Raw genomic sequence first — 20,710 nt, forward strand, 5'->3', positions numbered from 1 at the left:
GCCCTGCAGAGAAGGTTGGGCTGTGGGCTGAAACAAATCCAGAACACACCCACACAGGGAGAAAAGATCCACAGAAAATTCCATAACTCACATCCTTGCTTAACTGTGGAACAATTCAGAGCATAGGAACACAGAAGAGAATAAAGGAAGAAGAAATGATAGCAAGTTGTGACAAAGATGATTTCTACAAACTCAAAATCTCCACTACCACACTGGAATAAGACTGTGTCACAGGTGCCCGAGGAGGCCTTTAATTTGCCCTGATATTTACTGATGTCTTTAAAGAACGAGGCAGTACTGGTACAATGTCCTGTAGGCATTGCATCCATGATCACAGAGGCCCAGAGCTGCACTATTGTATTGCTACAAATCTGTATCCAGTTCAACAGGAAGCAGTTTGGTGAGATAAAACCCACCCCAGCAATGCTGTTTGTCCAGCCATAAAAGGATCAAGTAAAGCATTCCCAGTGATGCCCTCAGACTTAACCTGGAGCTCAACCTCAAGTCTGATGTGTGTACATTGTTCCCCATGCAGAAAGAGGTGGATGATCCAATGGCCAAAGCTCAACTTTGGCATACAGCTGAAGAGCAGGAACAGCCCCAGTAATGTGTCTGCTTACTAGGATCACCACTCCAGCCTCTGGCCCAAGTGTCTGAGTGCCTGGTGAAATGTCAGCTCTGAGCAGGTGCTGGTTCAGCTGGTGTGTGTGTAGAAAAATGCAGGCAAGGCTTTGGGAAACCTGCAGGCAATTGATGCCAAAATAAAAATTCAGAACCATTGGGACATTTAAAGGCCATGGAGATCTCCCAGGTCTGGAGCCCCTCTGCTCCTGGAGTCAGGCTGAGATACCTCAGGGTGTTCACCTGGAAGAGAAAAGGTTCCAGGGGAAATCTCAGAGCCCCTTCCAGGCCCAAAATGAGCTCCAGAAGAGCTGGAGAGGGACTTGGTACAAGGGAGAGAGACAGGACAAGGGACAATGGCTTCCCATTGCCAGAGGGCAGGGACAGATGGGATATTGGGAAGGAATTCCTGGCTGTGAGTGTGCCGAGGCCCTGACACAGGGTGCCCAGAGAAGCTGTGTCTGCCCCTGGATCCCTGGCAGTGTCCAAGGCCAGGCTGGATAGGGTTTGGAGCACCCTGGGAGAGTGGAAGGTGTCCCTGCCCATGGCAGGGGGTGAAGGGGATGAGCTTTAAGGTCCCTTCCCCAAACCATTCCAAGATTCTGTAATATTCGATTTACAGCAGGAGAAATGAGCACCAGAAACAGGCTGCCCTGCACTAAGTAGAGAGGGGTTTATTTTTTTTGCAAAAGTAGAATACTTTGTTCCCTGATTTCTGCTTCCCTGCCACTCCATGAACTCCAACAATTTCCAGTGTAACCACAGGACCTTGCCAAGCCCTGCACTTACATAGTAGAATCCATCATCATCCATGGACCCAAAAACAGTGATAACGTCCCCAGCACTGAAGGTCAGTTCAGCCTGCAAAGAGCCAGAGAAGAGAGGTCACAGGAGAAGCACTGCCTGGAATTTCTCACCAGGAACACAGGCTCCCCTTGGCTTCTTGCCCAATCTCACTCCAAGGAAGGGAGCCCACTGTTTTAGTCTTGCAGGACCAGGATGCAGGAGGGAAGCTGAGGTGGATAACTCTGGAGTTCACTGCTAGGGAAGCATTTCATAAATTAAGACAAGAGCAAAGCCCATTTTTAAATCAATTTTAATTAGGTTTCAAAACAGTACCTACCACCTGCTCTGGAAAGGTGCACTGAGGACAAGCTCAGCAAGGACCAGAAATACCTTCATTTTCTTTAAATATAATTAGAAATCCTGCTCCCTTGGATGAGCCTATTCTGTATGCAGCACTCAGGGATTAGTCACTAGCAGGAATGCATACAAACAGGGAGGTTTAACCTGGACACAGAACAGGAGCACAGCACACAGTAACCCTTTGCTGTCACACCCTCTGTCCTGTCAGACACCCCAGCACATGCTCCATGGGGCACAAGGCCAAAGACAAAGGTGTCACCCGTCTTTTTTAATGGAAAAAGCTGCCCAGTGGAGGCTCCAAACTGGCTGAGTCCCACTCGAGACACTCTCTCACTTTACAAGGGTCACCTGGAAGGGATCTACTTCCAATATATTTACCATATTATACCCCTAGTCCTCAATTTAAAATCTTGAGGCTGCAGATCACTCCTGTGGAGCATCTCCCAAGAACTGCACCAGCTTGTTTCAGTAATTTGAGCTCTTGTCCAAAAAAGTTCTATGAAAGCAGATCACTGCAAAAAGTACAGTCATCTCCTCAGTGACAAGGGTTCAAAAGTGTTCAAGTGGCTGGATACTTGCCCTCACTGTGTCTCTCCTAAGATATTCCACCATCCCTATAACACTGTCCTCGGCTGTCTCTCTCTGGGCAGGAAACACAGCTTGGGAAGCAAGCATTCCCTAAACTGTGCCCTCTGTTGGCCAGACACTCCTTTGCATATGAAGGGAAAGGATGTGAATCCAAACACCGTGTTTATGTTCGCACAGAGTGCTAACACAGCTTGGAGGAACAAGGGAACGGAGCATGTGCTCATCTCTTTTTGCAGAAAGGATTCTGCATTGCCCCCTTTCTACCTGGAACAGACTTATCCACAAAAATACTGTTTGGATTGTATCCTTCGCTGTTTAGATTATATCCCTTCCTATCCCTGGAAGTGTCCGAGGCCAGGCTGGACAGGTCTTGGAGCAATCTGGGATAGTGGAAGATGTCCCTGCTTGTGGCAGGGCATGGGATGAGATGGGCTTTAAGGTATCTTCCAACCTAACCCATTCCACGATCCTATGATTCTATATATAGGAATTGCCTGAAAACAAGAACTTTGCAAACTAGTTCATTAAACTGGACCGAAATCTTTTTGCTTGAACAAAGACCCACACAGATACTTAACTCAAAAGTCATATTCAAATTAAGTGTCAAAAGTGCTTTCAAACCCTTAACCAGGTTTTTCTTTTTCCTAGACTGCTTCCTGGATCAGTTGCTACCAGTAGGAGCTGCTTGCTCCCACCCCAGATCTACTCAGTCCTGTCTGATCACTAAAGGATGCCATGAATACTCACAGAGTTTCACTGAGACTGGTCGGACCAAAGTTCTGAGTGTCTTGGGAGAGAAGGAGAAAAGAGACAGGAGGAAGAAACCTCTGAAAAGGAGGGAGCAGATGGTGGTTACCTCCACATCTGTGTTTGGAGAGCTCTCCTTAGGATTGTAGTCAAAGGCAGCCACCATCCTGCGAGGAGTCAGCAGCTCTGCTTCAATGTCTTTATGTTTCTGTCCTACAGGAGAAAAATAAAATATTCTCAGATGGAAATACTAGGACAAAATCCCAAATCACAGCAACTCCTTCACCATTCTTGTAGCAGTCTGAGCAAAAAGAATACTGGGGGAAACTGAGTGGAGAGAGACTTTAGAGGCATTTGGCAAAGCAGTTTTCCAATCTTCTTCATTGCCTCATAAGCACAAAAGTGGGGACATCCCCCAGCCCCGCACCCCAGTGCTCTGTCTATATGTACAGGAATGTTTTATTCTACATTTCCTATTTACACACACACACACACACACACACATATACACATACACACACAGAGGACAGCTGTCTCTTTACAGTGTCTTGAAAGGGCATTTCTCCTCCCACTACACAATGTTCTCCTATTAAGCTACAAAATTTATCCTCCAAGGGCCAGGGACCAGCACATAGGGAAGTGCAGGCCTTGCCATCCACAATCTCCTGCCTGCTGAGACCCATTACCTACAGGCCTGCCCAGAGTCTACAAAAGCAAAGTCTGATGCTACAGAAACACACATTCATAGATTTAAACCCTGCTTTGGGTCAGCTTTGGATGGGCTGGCAAAGGGTTTGCAGACTTGGCCTCTCTGGATATCAACAGATTATGCACCTCAGCAGAGGACTCAGCACTCTCTCAGTGTCCCTTGGATCCTAGGGACTACAGCATGTGATGAGTGAGAGCTTGCCCTGCTCCTCCCATAGCAAAACAACAGGTGCACTCCCCCTGCAAGCACCCCCTACTACTCAACCAAAGCATTCTAACACAAAAAGAACTAAACACAAAAAGCTCTGAAGCAGCACCGCAGTGTGTCACACTGGCTCTTGAACACAAAACACAACTGTAATTCGATCGTGAATTACCTACTCCCTACTACAAGCAATTCTCACCTGGCTGAGACTTGTACTCCTGTTTGTCCAGCCCTGCTGGGGAAGAAAATGCCTCATCACTAAGAGCTCATCTCCAACAGTGACCACATGACACAACTGACAAACAGGAAAAAAAACACCAAGACAGCACACAACAGAAGCAAACTGTTCATGCAACTCAAAGCCTACACCAGTAACCAGGACTCAGGAACATAACAAGAAGCAGAGGTCAAGCTCCAAACTATAAAAGACATCACTGTTGTTAAAAACTTAACACCAGCACAGGGATGGGCTCTCTTTCCACTTCCTAGCAGTCGTACAAACATCTGAGGGTCCTGAAAGCAAGTAGTAAAAATTCAATGCAGTCTGTAATCCTATAGCAAAAACCAAAGAGGAAGCAGTGGGTGACACAGACCTTTCTTGGAGCGTCTAGGTTTTGGAGGAGGGACGGTTTGGCGGCGTGGAGGTGGAGAAAATGTGCCAATTCCTTAATAAAAACACCAAAAAAGCAAATAAATAGACAACAGAAACAGACAGTGAATGGAAAGTGAGAAGCATCTTGAATAGTGAACAGGGCACAGAGGAGATGACATGCCTCCCCTGGGAGGCTGACAACAGGATTTCTCTGGGCAAAGCCCTCTGGGCCTCAAATGTGGATTCAGATGAGGCATGATCCACACCCCAAATAAACAGAGAAATCCACACTGTATTTATGTCTTTTAGCCACTCCACAGCTCAGAGCAGACAGACTTTGCTGCTCCTTAGCTTTCAGAAGCAGCACCGTAAGGTCAAAGTAAAAGCTTGTACCATCAACACCTGAAAAATCCCAGGTCTCTAGCTAAAGCTTCTGCACTGAGCAGGGTCAGGACTGGATGAAATCCCAAATGAACCTGTGGAGTGACCAGACAAACCCCTCCAAGGTATTTCCTTAGTTACAAGGCTGTGATAGGGGTTTATGGCAGCAGGAAAACAGCAGAGGTACAGCCAGCCTGACTGCCATGGAATCAGAGAATCACTATTGCTGGAAAAAGACCTTTAAGACCATCAGGTCCAACACGCACCCAGTTGCCCCCTCCTGTCAGGGAGTTGTGCAGAGCCACAAGGTCCCCCCTGAGCCTCCTTTTCTCCAGGCTCAGCCCCTTTCCCAGCTCCCTCAGCTGCTCCTGGTGCTCCAGACCCTTCCCCAGCTCCGTTCCTGTCCCTGGACACACTCCAGCCCCTCAGTGTCCTTGCCAAGAGGAGCCCAGAAGTGCCCCAAGGATTTGAGGTGTTTCCCCACCAGCGCCAAACCTACATTCTCTCCCTGCACACGTATCTTATTGACTACCACCACCTTCCACAAAATGTTCAAACCAGTCATGTTTAATGGAAGTCTCAGAGCTATTAAAATCCTTTACTCTTCTAAGACTATGCAGTGGGGCAGGGCAGAGAGTGCCTTGTGTATCCACCAAAGGACACAGGCCACCAGGCATCCAGCCATCTCTGGCATATACGCAGGCAAAAGAGTACGGATGTGAAAAACACCTTACTCAAATCTCCTCTCCTCAGACATGGGAGAGGCCAAAGGACAAATATATTCAAGAAATCACACAGTGAAATCATCAGGCTCCTTCAATCCCTGTGCTCCTCAGGATCAACTTTCCAGGGACCAATATTTAGGAGCTGGGCACTGTCAGCCCCTCAGAATCATAGAATGGCTTGGGTGGGAAGAGACCTTAAAGGTCTGTTAGAGCTGGATATTGGGTCTCCCTCCATGGAAATTGGAAAAAAAAAATTGTTTGGTCCTTTTTTTTTTTCCTTGAGTTTTCTTATTTTTAGGTTGATTTGGGTTTTTTTCCCAGCTCAGGCAATGTAAGGGCTTATGTCTGCCACAACCAACACTTGTGTTGTTTTTCATTGCTGAACTAGCGGGGAAACAGGGATCAGCCAAACCAGGAAAACCCCAGTGTTTTAACAAGAGGAGCAGATCCAGCAATCATCATTGGCAGTAGAGAGTGCACAGAGGAGTGAAGGATGAGAGGTGTGAGGCATGAGGGACAGACACTGGAACACCAGTATTCACAGCAGGAGCAGCTCACAACCACTGAGCCAGACGCAGCCTGAGCTGTGCTAGCTGTACATCCCAGGGCTGCTCCCTCTCCTCTCCGGTACATGACAAGGAAGGAACAGTAAAGCCTCTGCAGTGCACAAAGCACTGAGCACATACTTCAGGGAGTAAGTAAGGAGGAACCCAACCACCAGGTCTGCTCCTAGTACACTCCTGTCTGGCCTACCCTTGTTGTCTCACACCTTTTCTCCCCCCTCCCCATCTCCATTCCCAAGTCACAGAATCTCTCACCCAAAAGCAGGGTCATCCCAAGAGTTCAGTGATAGATTTTCAAAACAAAGGAGAGAAGAGAGTGAAAACTCTTGTTCACATACTTCAGCTGCACTTCAAAGGCTTTTGTTCCCCTGTCCCTATCGAGGCTCAGCCCTACTTTGTGCTGAATTCGCACACCTCAAGCCCAGGAGCAGCTGCAGCAGCTGCAAATGCTGCAGTGGAGTCAGGAATGAACTGAGAGCTTGGAACACCCACATCCAGCCAGATCCCCCAGCTGTGGAGCAGCCACTAAACCAGGCTGCAGATCCAGGGACAGCTCTCCAGATGGGTCTGGTGGCTGCACTGGCCACATATGACAGACTGAGCTTCCAACACTCCAGCAAAGAGCCACAGGAGCAGGGCACATGCATACACACCATACCTGGGCTCTCCGTGTCCGCAGGCAGGAATCCCTGCTTTAGGAGTTGCTGCTTGAGCTCACTGCTCTCCACAGGGACTTCTGACACCATGTTGCATGGAATGTATCCCTCCCTTCCAGCACATTCCCCCCTGTAAAAACCATCAGCATCCTTGTCTCCACAAACCTGCAAAGGGAAATAGACTATGCTGCAGTGACTGAGCTGCACGGAGAAAGAACCATGGAATATCCTGAGTTGGAAGAGACCTCCAAGGATAATCTAGTCCAGCCCCTGGCCCTGCACAGACACCCCAACAATCCCACCCTGTGCATCTCTGGGAGTGGCATCCAAATGCTCCTGGAGCTCTGGCAGCCTTGGGGCTGTGCCCACTCCCTTTCCCAAAATCCAACCTAACCCTGCCTGACACAGCTCCAGCCGTTCCATAAGGTCACCAGAGAGAAGATATTAGCATCTGCCTCTCTACTTCACTCATGAGGAAGCTGCAGACCTCTCAAGGTTTATGCTGCCCCTGGAACACCAGACAGATCCACAGAGTAGGAGATGTTCACTAAGTTCTTACTTTCAAGATCTGCCCCTCCTTAAATGGGAGCTCCTCTTCTGCTGCATCGGGATTAGGAGACATGGAGACAGGATCGTAGTCAAAGAGAGCCACAAAGATCCGAATGCCATCATCTTTGCCAGAACTCTGGAGAGCAGTGCTCTTTGGAGGGCCTGTGCAGAGAGGGGACATAGCAGAGAGAGCGTCAGCCCTGCCCCAGCCCTGCATGGCCCAGGCACTGCCTGCCAGCCTCTCCCCAGCCATTTCCAGGAGCTTCCATCACTCCTGTGCCCACCTCCCTCCCTCTTCCTGCTCACCTGGACTAGAGAGCAAAAGTTTCTGCATTTGGCTTCTTCTTACGGTCTTGCTCCGTCTCCTGCTAGGAGCCTGCCAGGTGGCTGTGCAGGGTGGCTCCGGGCCCCTGGAATCTTTAGGACTGGATACCTGCAATTGGAACCACCAGAGAATTAGTAGCAGCCTCTGCCTTCCAACTCCCTGAACAGCACTCAGCCCAAACGCACTCCACAAAGAGCAGTGCATCCAAATGCAACATTCCTCTTCAGGGACACTCTAGAGCTGGAAAGACCAAGGGAGTTGGAAAACAGAACTGAGGACAGGCAGGCACCCTGCCAGGCACCAGCGATGATCCCCTTGGTGATGGTGAAGATGCAGGAAAAGGCATTTCGAGGGCAGGCAATGACATTACAGTCAGCATCTACACAAAGCTTTCACCAATCTGCTTATCGCAACAGGGATTTTCATTTGAGTCCCACAGCCTTCTGCCATGGGGAGCAAGACCCAGTGTGAAAAGGAATACTGCATAGGTGACACCTGGTCAGGGAGCAGGAAAAGCAGAAGCAGCTACAAGAAAAGCCACGGTGCAGCACAGAACTACAGAACCTCTTAGATATTCTTCCAGACAATCCTAGAGGAGGGTCCATTCTCTGAACAACACTGAACAAAGCAAGATACAGGCAGGCCAGGGAAGCAGAGGGAAGCCAGCACCACTGCAAGCTGCTTCAAAGCCAGAACAGGAAAAGTCACCCAACCCTTTTGTGCAAGGAGGTGCTACGTATCCCTTTCGAAGAATGTTCGAGCCTCCTTCTCCAGCCAGGTGACTTACAGTCCAGCTCCCAGCCCCGCTCTTCAGAACTGCTCTCACACCTCAGGGCTTCCTTCTCCTGGCAGAAGAATTGTACGTGCCGGCTTGGAGACCTGGCCCACTCCATACCCTGCTCTTCCATCATCTCCAGCCTGGTCAGGTCCCTTCTGCCACCTGGGTGGGCAACCTCAGACTGACTGGGACGATCACTGCAGTCCTGGGACCTCTCTGGCCACAGTCTGCTCTCTGGGGAGGATGCACAGGTTGAATCCTGATCATCTTCAGAGTCATATTCAATGTCTATTTCCAGGCTCCTGGGGCTGGGGCAGTGCATTGCCATCACAGCAGGTTCTGTCCCCCCTGATACCACTGTTCTTGGGGCTTTTTTCTGTAAGGTGCCTTGTCTGGCCCGGCTGAACAAATCCAACCCCTCCTTCCCACCAGCACTGCTGGCAACATTCAGCTCCTCCCTGAGACTGGGAGCTCTGTATAACCCGCTCCCCATCTGGCTGCAGTTGCCCAGCAGACGACTGCAGTGCTCTGTTAGATCACTCTGTCTCTTCCTACTTATCTCAGGCCGACTTCGGATCTTCTCTCGATAATTATTTCCCTTCTTCTTGCTCCAAGAGGAACTTGTCCCACTCCCAGACCTTGGATCATTCTCCTGATTGCCCCAGTTCCAGTGTGCCTTCTTCTGACTGCAAGCCAGCAGGCCAAAGGCAGGATTTGCATGGTCAGCATCCGCTCTGCTCTCCTTAACACCATGCTCCCCCTGCAGAGTCTGAGCAGACACATCAATGGAGATGTTACTGCCATCTTTCTTTAGAAACGGCTCCTTGCTGTTGGGTGGCTTCTCTGTTCTTCCCAAATGGCAGGTTTGTGTTTCCAAGGAGTCTTGAGGGTCTGTCTTTTCTTCTCTAACACCCTTCTCATCCTCGTCTTCGTCCTCATCCTCAGTCACTTCAGGGATGCTGAACAACTTCTTGCTGTGGTTCTTCTGAAGCGGGAGCTCCAGGATCCTCTCCAGAATTTCCTCATCGCTGTCAGTATCACAAAGATCCATCTGTACCCAGACCCCGAGAAAAGCCACAGCCAGGACAAGCAAAGGAAAAAAAAAAAGAGGAAATAAACATTAAAACAAGAGGCAAAGTGACCCTGATTCCCTCCCAGCAGAGCAGGATGGAGCTGTGGCTGCAGCAAAGCAAGGGGAAGGGGCAGAGGGAGCAATGGATCTTCTGGCAAAAGCAATCAGATGAACCAGCAATGCGGCGGGAAGCGAGGAAGGCAAATGCATGGAAGAGCTCCCTCCCAGCCTCTCCTGTACACACACAGTTACCAGCAGCACCTCTCATCCTGCCACAGGAATGATTCCCCACTGCTTGGCAGCCTCGGGGTGGGATGGGGACAGGAGAGGTGCTGTCCCTCCACGGCAGAGCTGAGTGGGCTCTTCTGTCCAAAGGGCTGAGCCTCAGCCTGCGCTCACCCACGGAGCCACGGGTCCCCCTTAGCTCTGTCCTCTCCCTGGAGCACAGGGAATAGCCTTGTGCTGTAGGACAGCCCTTGGAGATGATGTTGCCGGGGCCCTTCCCATCTCCTAGCAAAGTGCAGCCCTACTGCAGGTTCCTGTCTGCAAATACAGGAGCAGAGTTCCCACAAAAAAAAAAAAGAAAACCCTTTACCTCAAAGGGTGATACAGACATGAGTTTCACTTGCAGATGGGTGAGAGCCTAGAAGGTAACAGAAAATTTTGGGGACAACACTGCTGAATTTTAAAATTTGTAGTGAACCAACTGTAGAATTTATGGGTTTCTTATTACATTAGCACCAACATAAAAGGTAAAATCCCAGGTGCATAGTGTCATTTTGGTAGGAAGATACCTCTGGAGGTCTCCTGTTCAACTTCCCTGACAAGTCATATCATAATGTGTTCTAAAGGCACTTACAAATAGCTTACAAAGCATATGTAGCTACTGATATTTTAATCTACAGCCATGAGCAGGTCTGTTCAGAGATAATTAAAAACTGAACCACAGTGTGGGAGAAACAAAGGTAGTTGCAAGCTGTCTACTGATAGTTCCAATCTCTATAGTTTTTTCCAAGCAAAGGCTGGTCTTGAATTATATTTAGAACTGGCTGAAGGGGCCTCCGGAGGTCTCCAGCTCAGTCTCCTAAATGCAGCAGGACTGTTGCCAACAATAAATCCATGCCTTTGCTTAGATGAAGTTTGAAAACACCAAAGAATGGAGATCCTGAATTCTCTGGGGACAAGTCCCAAGGCTGCACTGCCCTCCTGGGAAAGAGGTTTGAACTCATCTCCAACATGAACATCCCTAAAAACAGCTCATGACTTCTGCCTCTTTTAATGTATCATCTCCCAGAAACAAGAAGACTTTGGTTCTCATCCTTTTAACCGTTACGCAAATAAGTTATAGGCAGTTACAAAATCTCCCACTCAACTCCACTAAAAATTCCTCAATTTTCTCAAACTCTCCTTACAGAACACATGCTCAAGGCTCCTTCCTTGTTAGCACCAATTAGGAATACGGAGAATTCCTAAATACAACCGTAAAATAAGTTCAGTAAGACTTCTTTTAGCTGCTTGCAAAGTTGTGGTTTCTGCTTTGGAGTTTTAATAAAATAAATTGTTTCAGCAATTAAACAACTTATTTGAGGATAAATATTTTAAAAGCAGCACCCCTCCATGTTTTCAACCTCTGGATCCTGAAAGAGCTGGCCGAGGAAACTAGAGGTAGTAAAAATTTAGCTAAGTATGCAGAATCCTAGAAAACAGCTCTATTCCAGCCATACCCCCTGCAATATACAAGGCAGTAATGGAAGCTCTGTGCCGTAAAGCTTCCTGCCCCTCATGTCCTCTCCCAATTCAGCATCTTGTCACCCTCACTCTGTCACTGCCAGCACAGAAAACAATCCCTTTATCCAGTCAAGAAGCACCAGTTTGTTCAGCTCAACAGGACGTGAGCAAGGTTTTGGTGGTTTTTTTTCAGAAAAAAACCCAACCAAATAAAAACATTAAGGCAACTAAAATACCCAGGGGAAAAAAAAGGACAAAAAACAGTGTTCTTGACTGCTCTTATTTCCTTTTACTCTCTTTCCAGGAAACTTGTTTTTCTTTCATTTTTTCCCAGTCCAATCCCAAAAATAGGAAGCCCTTCCAAAACCTTCAGAGGCAGCCCCAGCCCCTCCAGCCACCAGGCTCTCCTGGGGCTTCTGATGTGCTGCGCTGCAGGTCCAATCCCTCACCTGGGAAGCAGAAGCCCCTTCAGAAGGAGAAAAGGAAATTTACTCCAGAGTCACTACATTGTCTGCTACCATGTAGTGCTCACCAGCCCCACCCCTGCAGACCAGCAGCCACACAGGGCACCCTCAATTACAGATGTTCTTCAGTCATGAGAAATTAGAGGGTGCTTTCTTGCCATCCAGGCCTATCGCATTTCCTGCAAAGCTTTTTAATTTCCCAGTCTCTCACCGTCAGTGCTTTCCCTCATGGACATTCATCCCAACTGCTGTAATCTGTATGATTACACACCAGTTCCAGGCCACGCAGCTGGAATCACTTTCCCACAGGTGCATCAGACCAGATTTAACTCTTTGAGCATGAATTAAGCTGGCCACTTACAGCTCAGCTCAGGCAGGATTTCATCCCTTGCAGCATTTGAACTGTAAAGCCACAACTCTGCTCCTACATGCCATCCCTGGCTACAGAAAGCATCTAGGCTTAAGCCAAATAATCATAGAATCAGGGAATATCCTGAACTGGAAGGGACACAGAACGATTGAGGCAAACTCCTGGCCCTGCACAGGACACCCCAACCCCAACTGTGCCTGAGAGCACTGACTGTTCCCTGTTTACTGTCTGTGTTAAGAATTCAATCAACACCATTGATTTTAACTCTGGATTTTAAATATCACATCACACTGTGTGTTTTTCCAATTAATTAAACCCTGGCTCCATTCATTACAAACAAACACCCTTCCCTCTCCCAAAGAACTTGTGTTTTTACTACCTTGAGCCAACACTGCGAGTGAAAGCAGAGTAGCAGGACCTCGGGAAAGGCTCAGCCCAGCCCCTCCTCCTGTGAGCTGATGGCATGGGATGGCTGCACTGGCACTCCCCATAAGCAGCACTCAGGACAATTTACCTTTTCCCCATTCTCCTGGGAACACGGCTCTCTCTGATCCCATTTCTTCTCTTCCAGAGCTTCCGAAGACAGCTCATCTTCTTCCTCCTCTTCCAAAATATCTGAAAGGTCAGAACTCCGGTTGTGCTCAGTGAAAAGGGTCAACTGTCGGCGGCCCATTTCAGACAGTTCTTCTTCTTGCTGTTGAAAAGCAAAACACATTTTCTCAGTTCTACCAGACTCTGTTTCAGCAACAAAGGAGCATTTTTCCTTTCTCTGAGGACATACACAGCCCAGGTGTGGTAGGAAAGGAAGTGGGCAGCACCCGAGGGAGTGACTGGCATGTGTGGACACACACAACCACCGGCCTCACTTCACAGCCTGCAGAACAGCACTGCCTAAGGCTGGAAAACTCAGGAGGTCAAGTACAGTTCACATCCATCAACAGGCACACACACTTCACCAAGGTTAAACAAACCTCTCTTTTCACTCTGGACATTTCTTTCATCACCTCCTTGCCAGGAGACGACCTCAGGAAGTCCTGGCAGCTGCTCCCACTCATGTTTCCATCTTGTAAGGTGTCCTGTGTCCCCCCAGCCTGGCTGGGGGAGGATGGAGGCTCTGGACTCAGGTGCTTCTCTGCCTCTCTCTCCGTGTCAGCACTAGGACCTTTGGGTGCCTCCTCCACAGAGCACATGTGGCAGGTTTCTGTTTGGAGCTTCACCCTGCTGTCTGTGAGGTTTTCCAGCTCCAGTGCTTTGGTTCTTGGTTGCTCCATCTGGGGAAAAAAGCCAACAGTGAAATCAAGGGGAGGCGTCTCAGACTACTTATGCACCAAAATGGAGTCTTAGGACCCCAAATTCTTTGACCCTCTGATGTGTTCTTTGCCACAGGCATAGGAATATTTTGGCAGGCAACTTGCAGGTGGGAATGCTGGCCAGCCCTGGAACAAACCCCTCCCTGTCCTCAGGTCTCAGGAGACACACGGTCCCAAAAGAGCTGCAGTTCAGCAAAGGCCCATAAGGATATTGACAGCAACAAGTTTCAGAGCAGCAAGAGGAGCCCAAGCTATACAACAAGGTCATTTCCCACTGTCATCTGCCAGAGGAAAGGCCTACACACCACCCGGCACCCGGCAGTTGGGCTGAGCTGGAGATGGGCACACTTCTCCAGGACTGCCTAGGGTGTGAAGAAAAGGGGAATTAATGAAGAATACTATACACAGAGAGTACAACAAGATCCTGATTAGGTCACCTAGTGAGAATTAAAGAAAGTCTTCATCTTTATTCCAACCAGTCCAAGAAAACCTCTGGGACATGAAGAAATGGAGCTCCAGAAACAAGTAGGGTAAAGCAGGCAGGTCTTCATCAACATCTTTCTCTAACCAAGGCAGCCTCCCTGAATTTTGCAATGGAGCACAACCATGTCCTTATGTACCAGGCACACTTTAAAAACACTGAAGGATCAGACCCCAGGGACATTGAGACAGTATCAAACTTCTCAATGTCTCCTGGGCTCAGACAAAAGCCAGCCAGGTCCTGATCTCATGTCTAATCTCACGGCTCCCTTCCCTGTTTCCTTTTGCCGACAGCCAAGTGAAAAGACACCTTAAGTGAGAAGGGATGATTTGCACGCTGGGAGCACCCATTTCACTGTCTCCACAAAGGAGGCAAAGCAACCACCACAAGTGCAGTCATCTACACCAGACATCTGAATGTCTAGAGGCAACAATGCTGGAAACAGGTGAAGTGCAGTAAGAGCCTCACAGAAAAACAAGGAAATCTGGGCTGGAACTGAAACCACTGGCTGAGACATCATTCACACAGAAACCTCCTGACACACCACAAACATCTGAAGCTGGGACATATCCACCAGGACACTCCTCATCCCTGGAAGTGTTCAAGGCCAGGTTGCATGGGGCTTGGAGCAGCCTGGCCTAGCAGAAGGTGTCCCTGTCATGTAGGAGATATAGACTGTAGATGAATCACCCAGACTGGGCCACATTGCTGAGGCCTGTAGGAGTTAGTGGCGCAGGTGGAAAATCAGTGTCAAGAGTGTGGCGCAGTTAGAATTATAACTTAAGGTGTTAGCAAGGGTTTGAGGGTTTCTAGTAGTTAGCAAGTATAGTAATTAGTGTGGACACAGTAGCTGCCTTAAGAGTTTATTAAACAATAAGTGTTTGCATTCTTTCTGTGCTGTGTACCAATGAGAATACACCTGTAACTGTAAACTATACAGACTGTATAAAACCTGCCATCTTTCACACAATAAAGGGAGAAATGCAGCAATAATCATATTGATCAGATCTGTGTTTTGCTCTTGCCAACTTCCCACCTTTAACAGGGTTCCCCTGCGACTTTCGCTGTCATGCACCAGGTGATCCTCTATCATGCCTTCAAACCCCAACCATTCCATGATTCTATGAAATGTGAGTAAATAAAACCAGCAGTTCACCCAAGGTACTGTGAGCTGCAAATGACCAGGAGCTGATCCAACTGAAATTTTGGACTCAACATCTCAGTTCTTCTCAGCATTGAGCTGGCCTTTGGGCTTGGGCCCACCATGCTGCGGTTGCTTCAGCAATTCTCAGAAGTCTCAGCCTAACTCTGAGCCTTCACAAGGTTACACCGCCACGATTAATAAAGCTGTGCTGAATTTAACAGTTTGAAGCACTCCCATGAGTTCTGATGTCAAAAGTCAGAACTGGAACTAGATCCTTTTCCCCGATCTAATACATCCCACACCAGGAGGGCCCACTTCCCCATGGTCACTGAGCAATCATTCACCATCATTATATGGCTCTCAGACATCCTCACCACTGTCCTCAAAGAACTCTGAAAGTACACACCCACCCTACTGGGAATTCCACTGGAACTTCAAATAGCCAATGTCAGAGCAGTTTGCCAGTTCAGCAGCCATGGTTGCCTCACTGCCATCCACTAAGGTGCTCTACCACTGTACTGTGCAAACCCACAGTTTGGAGAAGGTCTCTTCAAGTCAGAGAGCACAGCAATGCCAGACAAATATGGGAACATCTTTTTAACCTTTTAACTCTGCAAACTCTTCCTTTCCTCACTCTGTTCCTCCTCTGCTAGCAAACAGAATCAAGAGGTGAGCTGCATCTTCTAGATACACAAGCAGCCAAAACTCACTGACAGTTTGCCACCACTGGATGATGGCCCAGAGGCAACAAACACTGTGTCACAGAAAGGTGCTCAGTGGCATCTTGTCCCACTCCTCAAAAAGGATCCATTGCCCTTCCCTGCACACCTGGCACTGGGCAGGAGATGTAAGCACTTACCTGAACCGCTGTCCCTTCACCCGGCCGTTGCAATCCCAGTTCCTGGGAAGGGCCAGGCTCCGTGCCCTGCACTGCGAGTACTGTGTCAGCCTGCTGGGGAGGCACACTCAAGCATTTCTTGTCTCCCACAGTGTCCATCCCCTGTGGGGAAGTGCCTGGAGCCTGCACCAAGGCAGTAATAGGGGAAGGGAGGTGTGGTGGGGAAGAGGCTTTCTCTGTCAGGGGCCGTGCTGAGCCAACAGGGCTGGAGGAGGGATCGGTCAATTTGGCATCTGAGCTCTCAGCAGGAATTTTCTGTTGGAGCAGGAGCGCAGGCGAATGCTGTGGGCTGCGGGCAGGCAGCAAGGCCCTGGGGGCCCCCCGGGGCAGTCTGGAGGGGACAGTGCTGCACACAGGGGAAGTGCAGTGGGAGGACTGCAGCAGGACCGAGGAAATCTGGGCTGGAACTGAATCCACGGACTCCCCATACTGAGACATTGTCCTCACAGAAACCTCACGGCACACCTGGAACATCTGAAGCTGGGACAAGTCCACCAGGACACTCCCAGCTGTTGGAGAAGTAACTTCTATCACCTGTAATCAAAAAAAAAAAAAAAAAAAAAACAGGAAGGAATTATTTATTGTGCACAGCTCAGCCCTTCTGAGAAGAACAATTCCCAACCCAAAGTTAAGACAGAACCTAAAGCTCTAGAGAGCAGCTGTGCAGAATTCCCACCTTCTGCACAGTATCTCGGAAGAATGAACAGTTGAAGAGAAATTTGAGAAACTGAACAGTCTACAAAATATGAATATATTCACTCCTACTCCAGATTTTAACCCTCCTTGTTTTCTAAGCTTTAAAGAGCTTTTCCCATTTTTAAGCCGCTCTTTTGACTACCTTCCCAGACTCCTCCATTTTTCACCAGTGAAGAGGAAAAAGCATTTCCACGACAAGAGAGCAATTATCCAACACAGCATCAATCTGTTTTGCACTCTGCTCCTTCAACATCATGTGTGCACAAGACCACAGGACGCTTTTAATACAGAATGTGCTTGGATGCCCTGTATCAGTAACAGTACTGAACCCTGGGGTGTTTGTATGTTAAAAACATTCAATTGGTTTGGGTTGGAAGGGACCTTAAAAACCATCTCATACCAGCCCTTGCCATGGGCAGGGACATCTTCCACTTGGAGCACCCCAGGTTGCTCCAAGCCCTGTCCAACCTGGCCTTGGACACTGCCAGGGTTGGGACAGCCACAGCTTCTCTGGACAATCTGTGCCAGGGCCTCATTACCCTCACAGGGAACAATTTCTTCCCAATCCCATTGAGCCCTGCCCTCTGGCTGTGGGAAGCCATTCCCTGTGTCTTGTCCCTCCATCCCTTGTCCAAAGTCCCTAACCAGTTCTCCTGAAGCCCCTTTAGGCTCTGGAGGGGGCTCTGAGGTCTCCCTGGAGCCTTCTTTTCTCCAGGTGAACACCCCCAGCTCTGCCAGCCTGCTGCTAGAGCAGAGGGGCTCCAGTCCTTGAAGCATCTCCATGGCCTCCTCTGGACTCGCTCCAGCAGCTCCCCATCCCTCTAATGTTGGGGGCCCAGAGCTGGAAGCAGCTCTGCAGGTGGGGGTCTCACCTAAGCATAGCAGAGTGGCAGATTCCTGGCCTACCCTTCTGCCCATGCTGTGGGGATGCCAACTTTATGCTGGATCACAACACCTCACTCCTCACATTCGAGAGAAAACCACAGGTGGTAGCTGTGTACTTGTCCTTGTGCTCTGTCTACACCCCAGGGCCTCATTGTTTGCCAAAGAATCAGGCCAATGCCTGGGCTGAGCAGAGGAGGCTGTTTTGCTGCTGGAGGTTCCTGCTCCAGGAGCACCTCCAAAATGCGGACAGATGTCTTTTGTGCTGTGCATCACACAGCCCAACCAATGTCCCTTCTCAGCCGTTACCCTTTTCCAGGCCAAGGACTGTCATTGCCTGCTCAGGACACCATCCTGGATCCAGCTTTCCATGTCTTAAGGTCTGACACTTAGTGCCACCCCTGCAGCAGCCCCAGCCCCCCTGCACAGCCAGTACCTTCTGTCCATCTGCATACACAGCATATCCAGTGACCCGGACCCCGTTGGAAGATCCCTCAGCATCAATGGTGACAGGTAACCAGCTGATAACCAGGATACCTGGAGAGGGACCAGCTTCTACCTGGACATCCAAAGGAGCATCAGGTGTGCCTGTGAGAGACCAAACACAATTTCCTCTTGCTTATCTGGCTACAGCATAAAGCTCAACCCTGGTTAGAATCAAAGAGCAAACTCCCGATCAGACTTGCCCCTGCAGAACTGAACTGCAACAGCCAGGCCAGTCCTGGGAAATGACAGACAGAACCAGAGAAAATAAGGTGCTCTTGTTCTGTGAAAGCTTTAATGCACAGAAAACAGAACTTTGCAAAAGTAGCTGAGGCCAAGATGCAGCAACCCTTGGAGCAAGGTCATGGCAATCTCTTCCCTGCCCAACCAGCTGCTCCAAACAGCACAGAGGATGTCTTCCCAGAGCAAATGAAAGCAAAAGGGATAATCAAATTTTAAAATAAAGGAAGAAAAACATTAACACAAAACGGTGCAGCACCTCAGGCTTTGGGGACCTAATCAACCTTGCTTCCCTTTGCCCCACGGCTTTCCAGCAAAGGACCAGCTGAGCATAGCCTCTCCATGTGCAGAGGCCTGTGGTACCTGCTAAAGGGGTAGTGAAGTGTATCACGGCTGAGTCCTGCTCCTGCCCCTCAGGCACCTCTTCCCAAGGAGTTTTCATGGGCCGGGCCTCCAGCTTGGCCACATACTGGGTGCTGGGCTGCAGGTTGCGGAAGGTGTACCAGTACACGCCTGGCTTGGTCACATCACACTCCTGCCCGTTGAGATACACCCCATGGCTGTAGTTGCTGTTGCAGGGAAGCCATGTGACCTCTGCTGACGTGGCTGTGACACTTCTGACTTTCAGCATCGTCGGTGCCATGCCAAAATCCTGCCCCACAAAGAAAGTGCAGCGCAGTTTATCAGAGCTGCCATGCTCCGTCACCGTCTGCACGGACACGCGGTAAGCCCTGCTGTGTAAATCCAGCTTTTCTATCACTGCTTTGGTCTGAAGGCCACTCTTCACATTCTGACGTAGCTCTTCATCCACATAGATGTTGTAGCTTTGTATCTCTGGGCAGCCAGCTGGCAAAAGAGGTGGTTCCCAGCCTACAACTATGCTTCTGGCAAGCTGCTTGATAAGAGTCAGTTTTCTTGGATAAGGCACTGCTGTGTGACTAACAGGTTCCTCCTGGTCTTCTCCTGCTCTGCTGGCCAACAGACTGATGCTACTCTCTTCAATGGAGAACTCACTCTTATCTCCACTGCTGGTGCTTGCACTGACCAAACTTTTCTCCTGGTATGAGCTATGGGTGAGATCATTCAGCTCCGGAGGCAGAAATGTCATGAGGTCATCATCTGCAACTCGCTCAACAAAATTGGAGGGGACCAGCCCTCGCCGGCCATCCATCAGCTCCCCTAAACAAAAAACAGGACACCTGTTACCACTGCTCCTGCCATTGAGCCTTCCAGTTCAGCTGTGGGGACTATGGGACAACATCTATGCTAGGGTACAACTCCCCTCAGTCAGGAGTGGAAAAAATCTCAGAGATGATTTCCTGATTTCCTAGGGCTCCCCTTGTTAGGTCCCAATGGACACACTGAGGAAACTCACTCCTCCACACATTTCAGAGCCAACTAAGTAAAAATTTGGGTTGTGTAATTAGCTAAAGGCTTTCTCCTTCTTCATTATCCCATTCTTCCTCATCACAGCTCTTTCACTAACTTTTTTAGCCTGCCCGAACTATGCAGATGGATGATTTTATGTCTTCTCCCAGCCATACAGATTTGGAGTTTGCAGTACTTCCTCAAGAAAGTCCATCTTTCCAGCTCTGTATTTAGCTCTGGCCTTCCTTTTAGCTCCCTCCTTTCTTAAGTTAACTCCTGTACTAATGGTGTTCCAAAAAGACTTGTGCAGACAACAGACACACAGCATTTGGTCTGTGCAGACCCATCAAACCGTGGATGAGCAGCACACAGGGACAGCACTGTCCTCCCCCTTCCAAACCCTACCTACAGCAAATCAACTGAAAGCAGGGAAAGCAGAAAAGATTAGTAAAAAATAACCTTTTAAAACAATAAACAAACAAACAAATTATAAGCTTGGGAATAGAAAGAAATAAAAATGAGGCAGAGCAGTCACAGAGCAAGCAGTGCAACACACATGCATTAGTCTCAGCTCTTGCAAAGCACCTCAGGAAATCAGGAACCATCACCCCTTAAGCAAGTGGCTTCACAAAGAAACCTCAGCACAAATTTACGGCACACAAATCTTGGTTTTGATTCCATCCACCTCTTAATCAACCAGGATCAAGTTTCCAAAAGGGCCAAAACAAAAATACTGTGTGATACCAGCAAGGGTCACAACTGTAGTTTGGGTTGACTACTGTATCCCCTCTCTGCCAAAAGGCCACGCGGCAATGGAGCCCATCACCTGCTGCAGTTCCTGGCTCACTACAGTCACTGAAAAGAGGGAAACAGCCCATCTGCAGTAGGGGCTGAACACATTCCATGGTGAAGGAGGAACCATATAGGGGTTGAAAACATTGGAGATGAAACCTGTAACTTGCTGAAAGTAGTGGCAAAATTTCCATTGTA

The 20,710-nt window shown here is 48.9% G+C and overlaps 1 protein-coding gene across 11 annotated transcripts in view; it reads right to left on the reverse strand.

Annotated features, from left to right (window-relative positions):
* Positions 1-20,710, reverse strand: part of TSPOAP1 (TSPO associated protein 1) — a 67,484-nt gene that overhangs the window by 7,775 nt on the left and 38,999 nt on the right. For 3 of the 11 annotated variants that reach the window (XM_066202257.1, XM_066202268.1, XM_066202264.1), the window contains 13 exons: positions 18,716-19,531; positions 18,066-18,217; positions 16,013-16,585; positions 13,190-13,489; positions 12,733-12,912; positions 8,520-9,635; positions 7,788-7,914; positions 7,492-7,643; positions 6,935-7,097; positions 4,609-4,680; positions 4,215-4,250; positions 3,212-3,315; positions 1,411-1,482 (listed from right to left, as the gene is read on the reverse strand). In XM_066202257.1, the coding sequence (XP_066058354.1) occupies positions 1,411-1,482; positions 3,212-3,315; positions 4,215-4,250; positions 4,609-4,680; positions 6,935-7,097; positions 7,492-7,643; positions 7,788-7,914; positions 8,520-9,635; positions 12,733-12,912; positions 13,190-13,489; positions 16,013-16,585; positions 18,066-18,217; positions 18,716-19,531 (3,863 nt within the window). Of the gene's footprint in view, positions 1-1,410; positions 1,483-3,211; positions 3,316-4,214; positions 4,251-4,608; positions 4,681-6,934; positions 7,098-7,491; positions 7,644-7,787; positions 7,915-8,519; positions 9,636-12,732; positions 12,913-13,189; positions 13,490-16,012; positions 16,586-18,065; positions 18,218-18,715; positions 19,532-20,710 lie in introns of those variants that run through there. The other 8 variants (XM_066202259.1, XM_066202258.1, XM_066202266.1 and 5 more) reach the window with 8 other exon arrangements.

The sequence above is a fragment of the Chamaea fasciata genome, unplaced genomic scaffold, assembly GCF_029207755.1.
Source record: "Chamaea fasciata isolate MVZ Bird 193981 ecotype frontalis unplaced genomic scaffold, bChaFas1.0.hap1 SCAF_21, whole genome shotgun sequence".
In the NCBI taxonomy this organism is placed as follows: domain Eukaryota; kingdom Metazoa; phylum Chordata; class Aves; order Passeriformes; family Sylviidae; genus Chamaea; species Chamaea fasciata.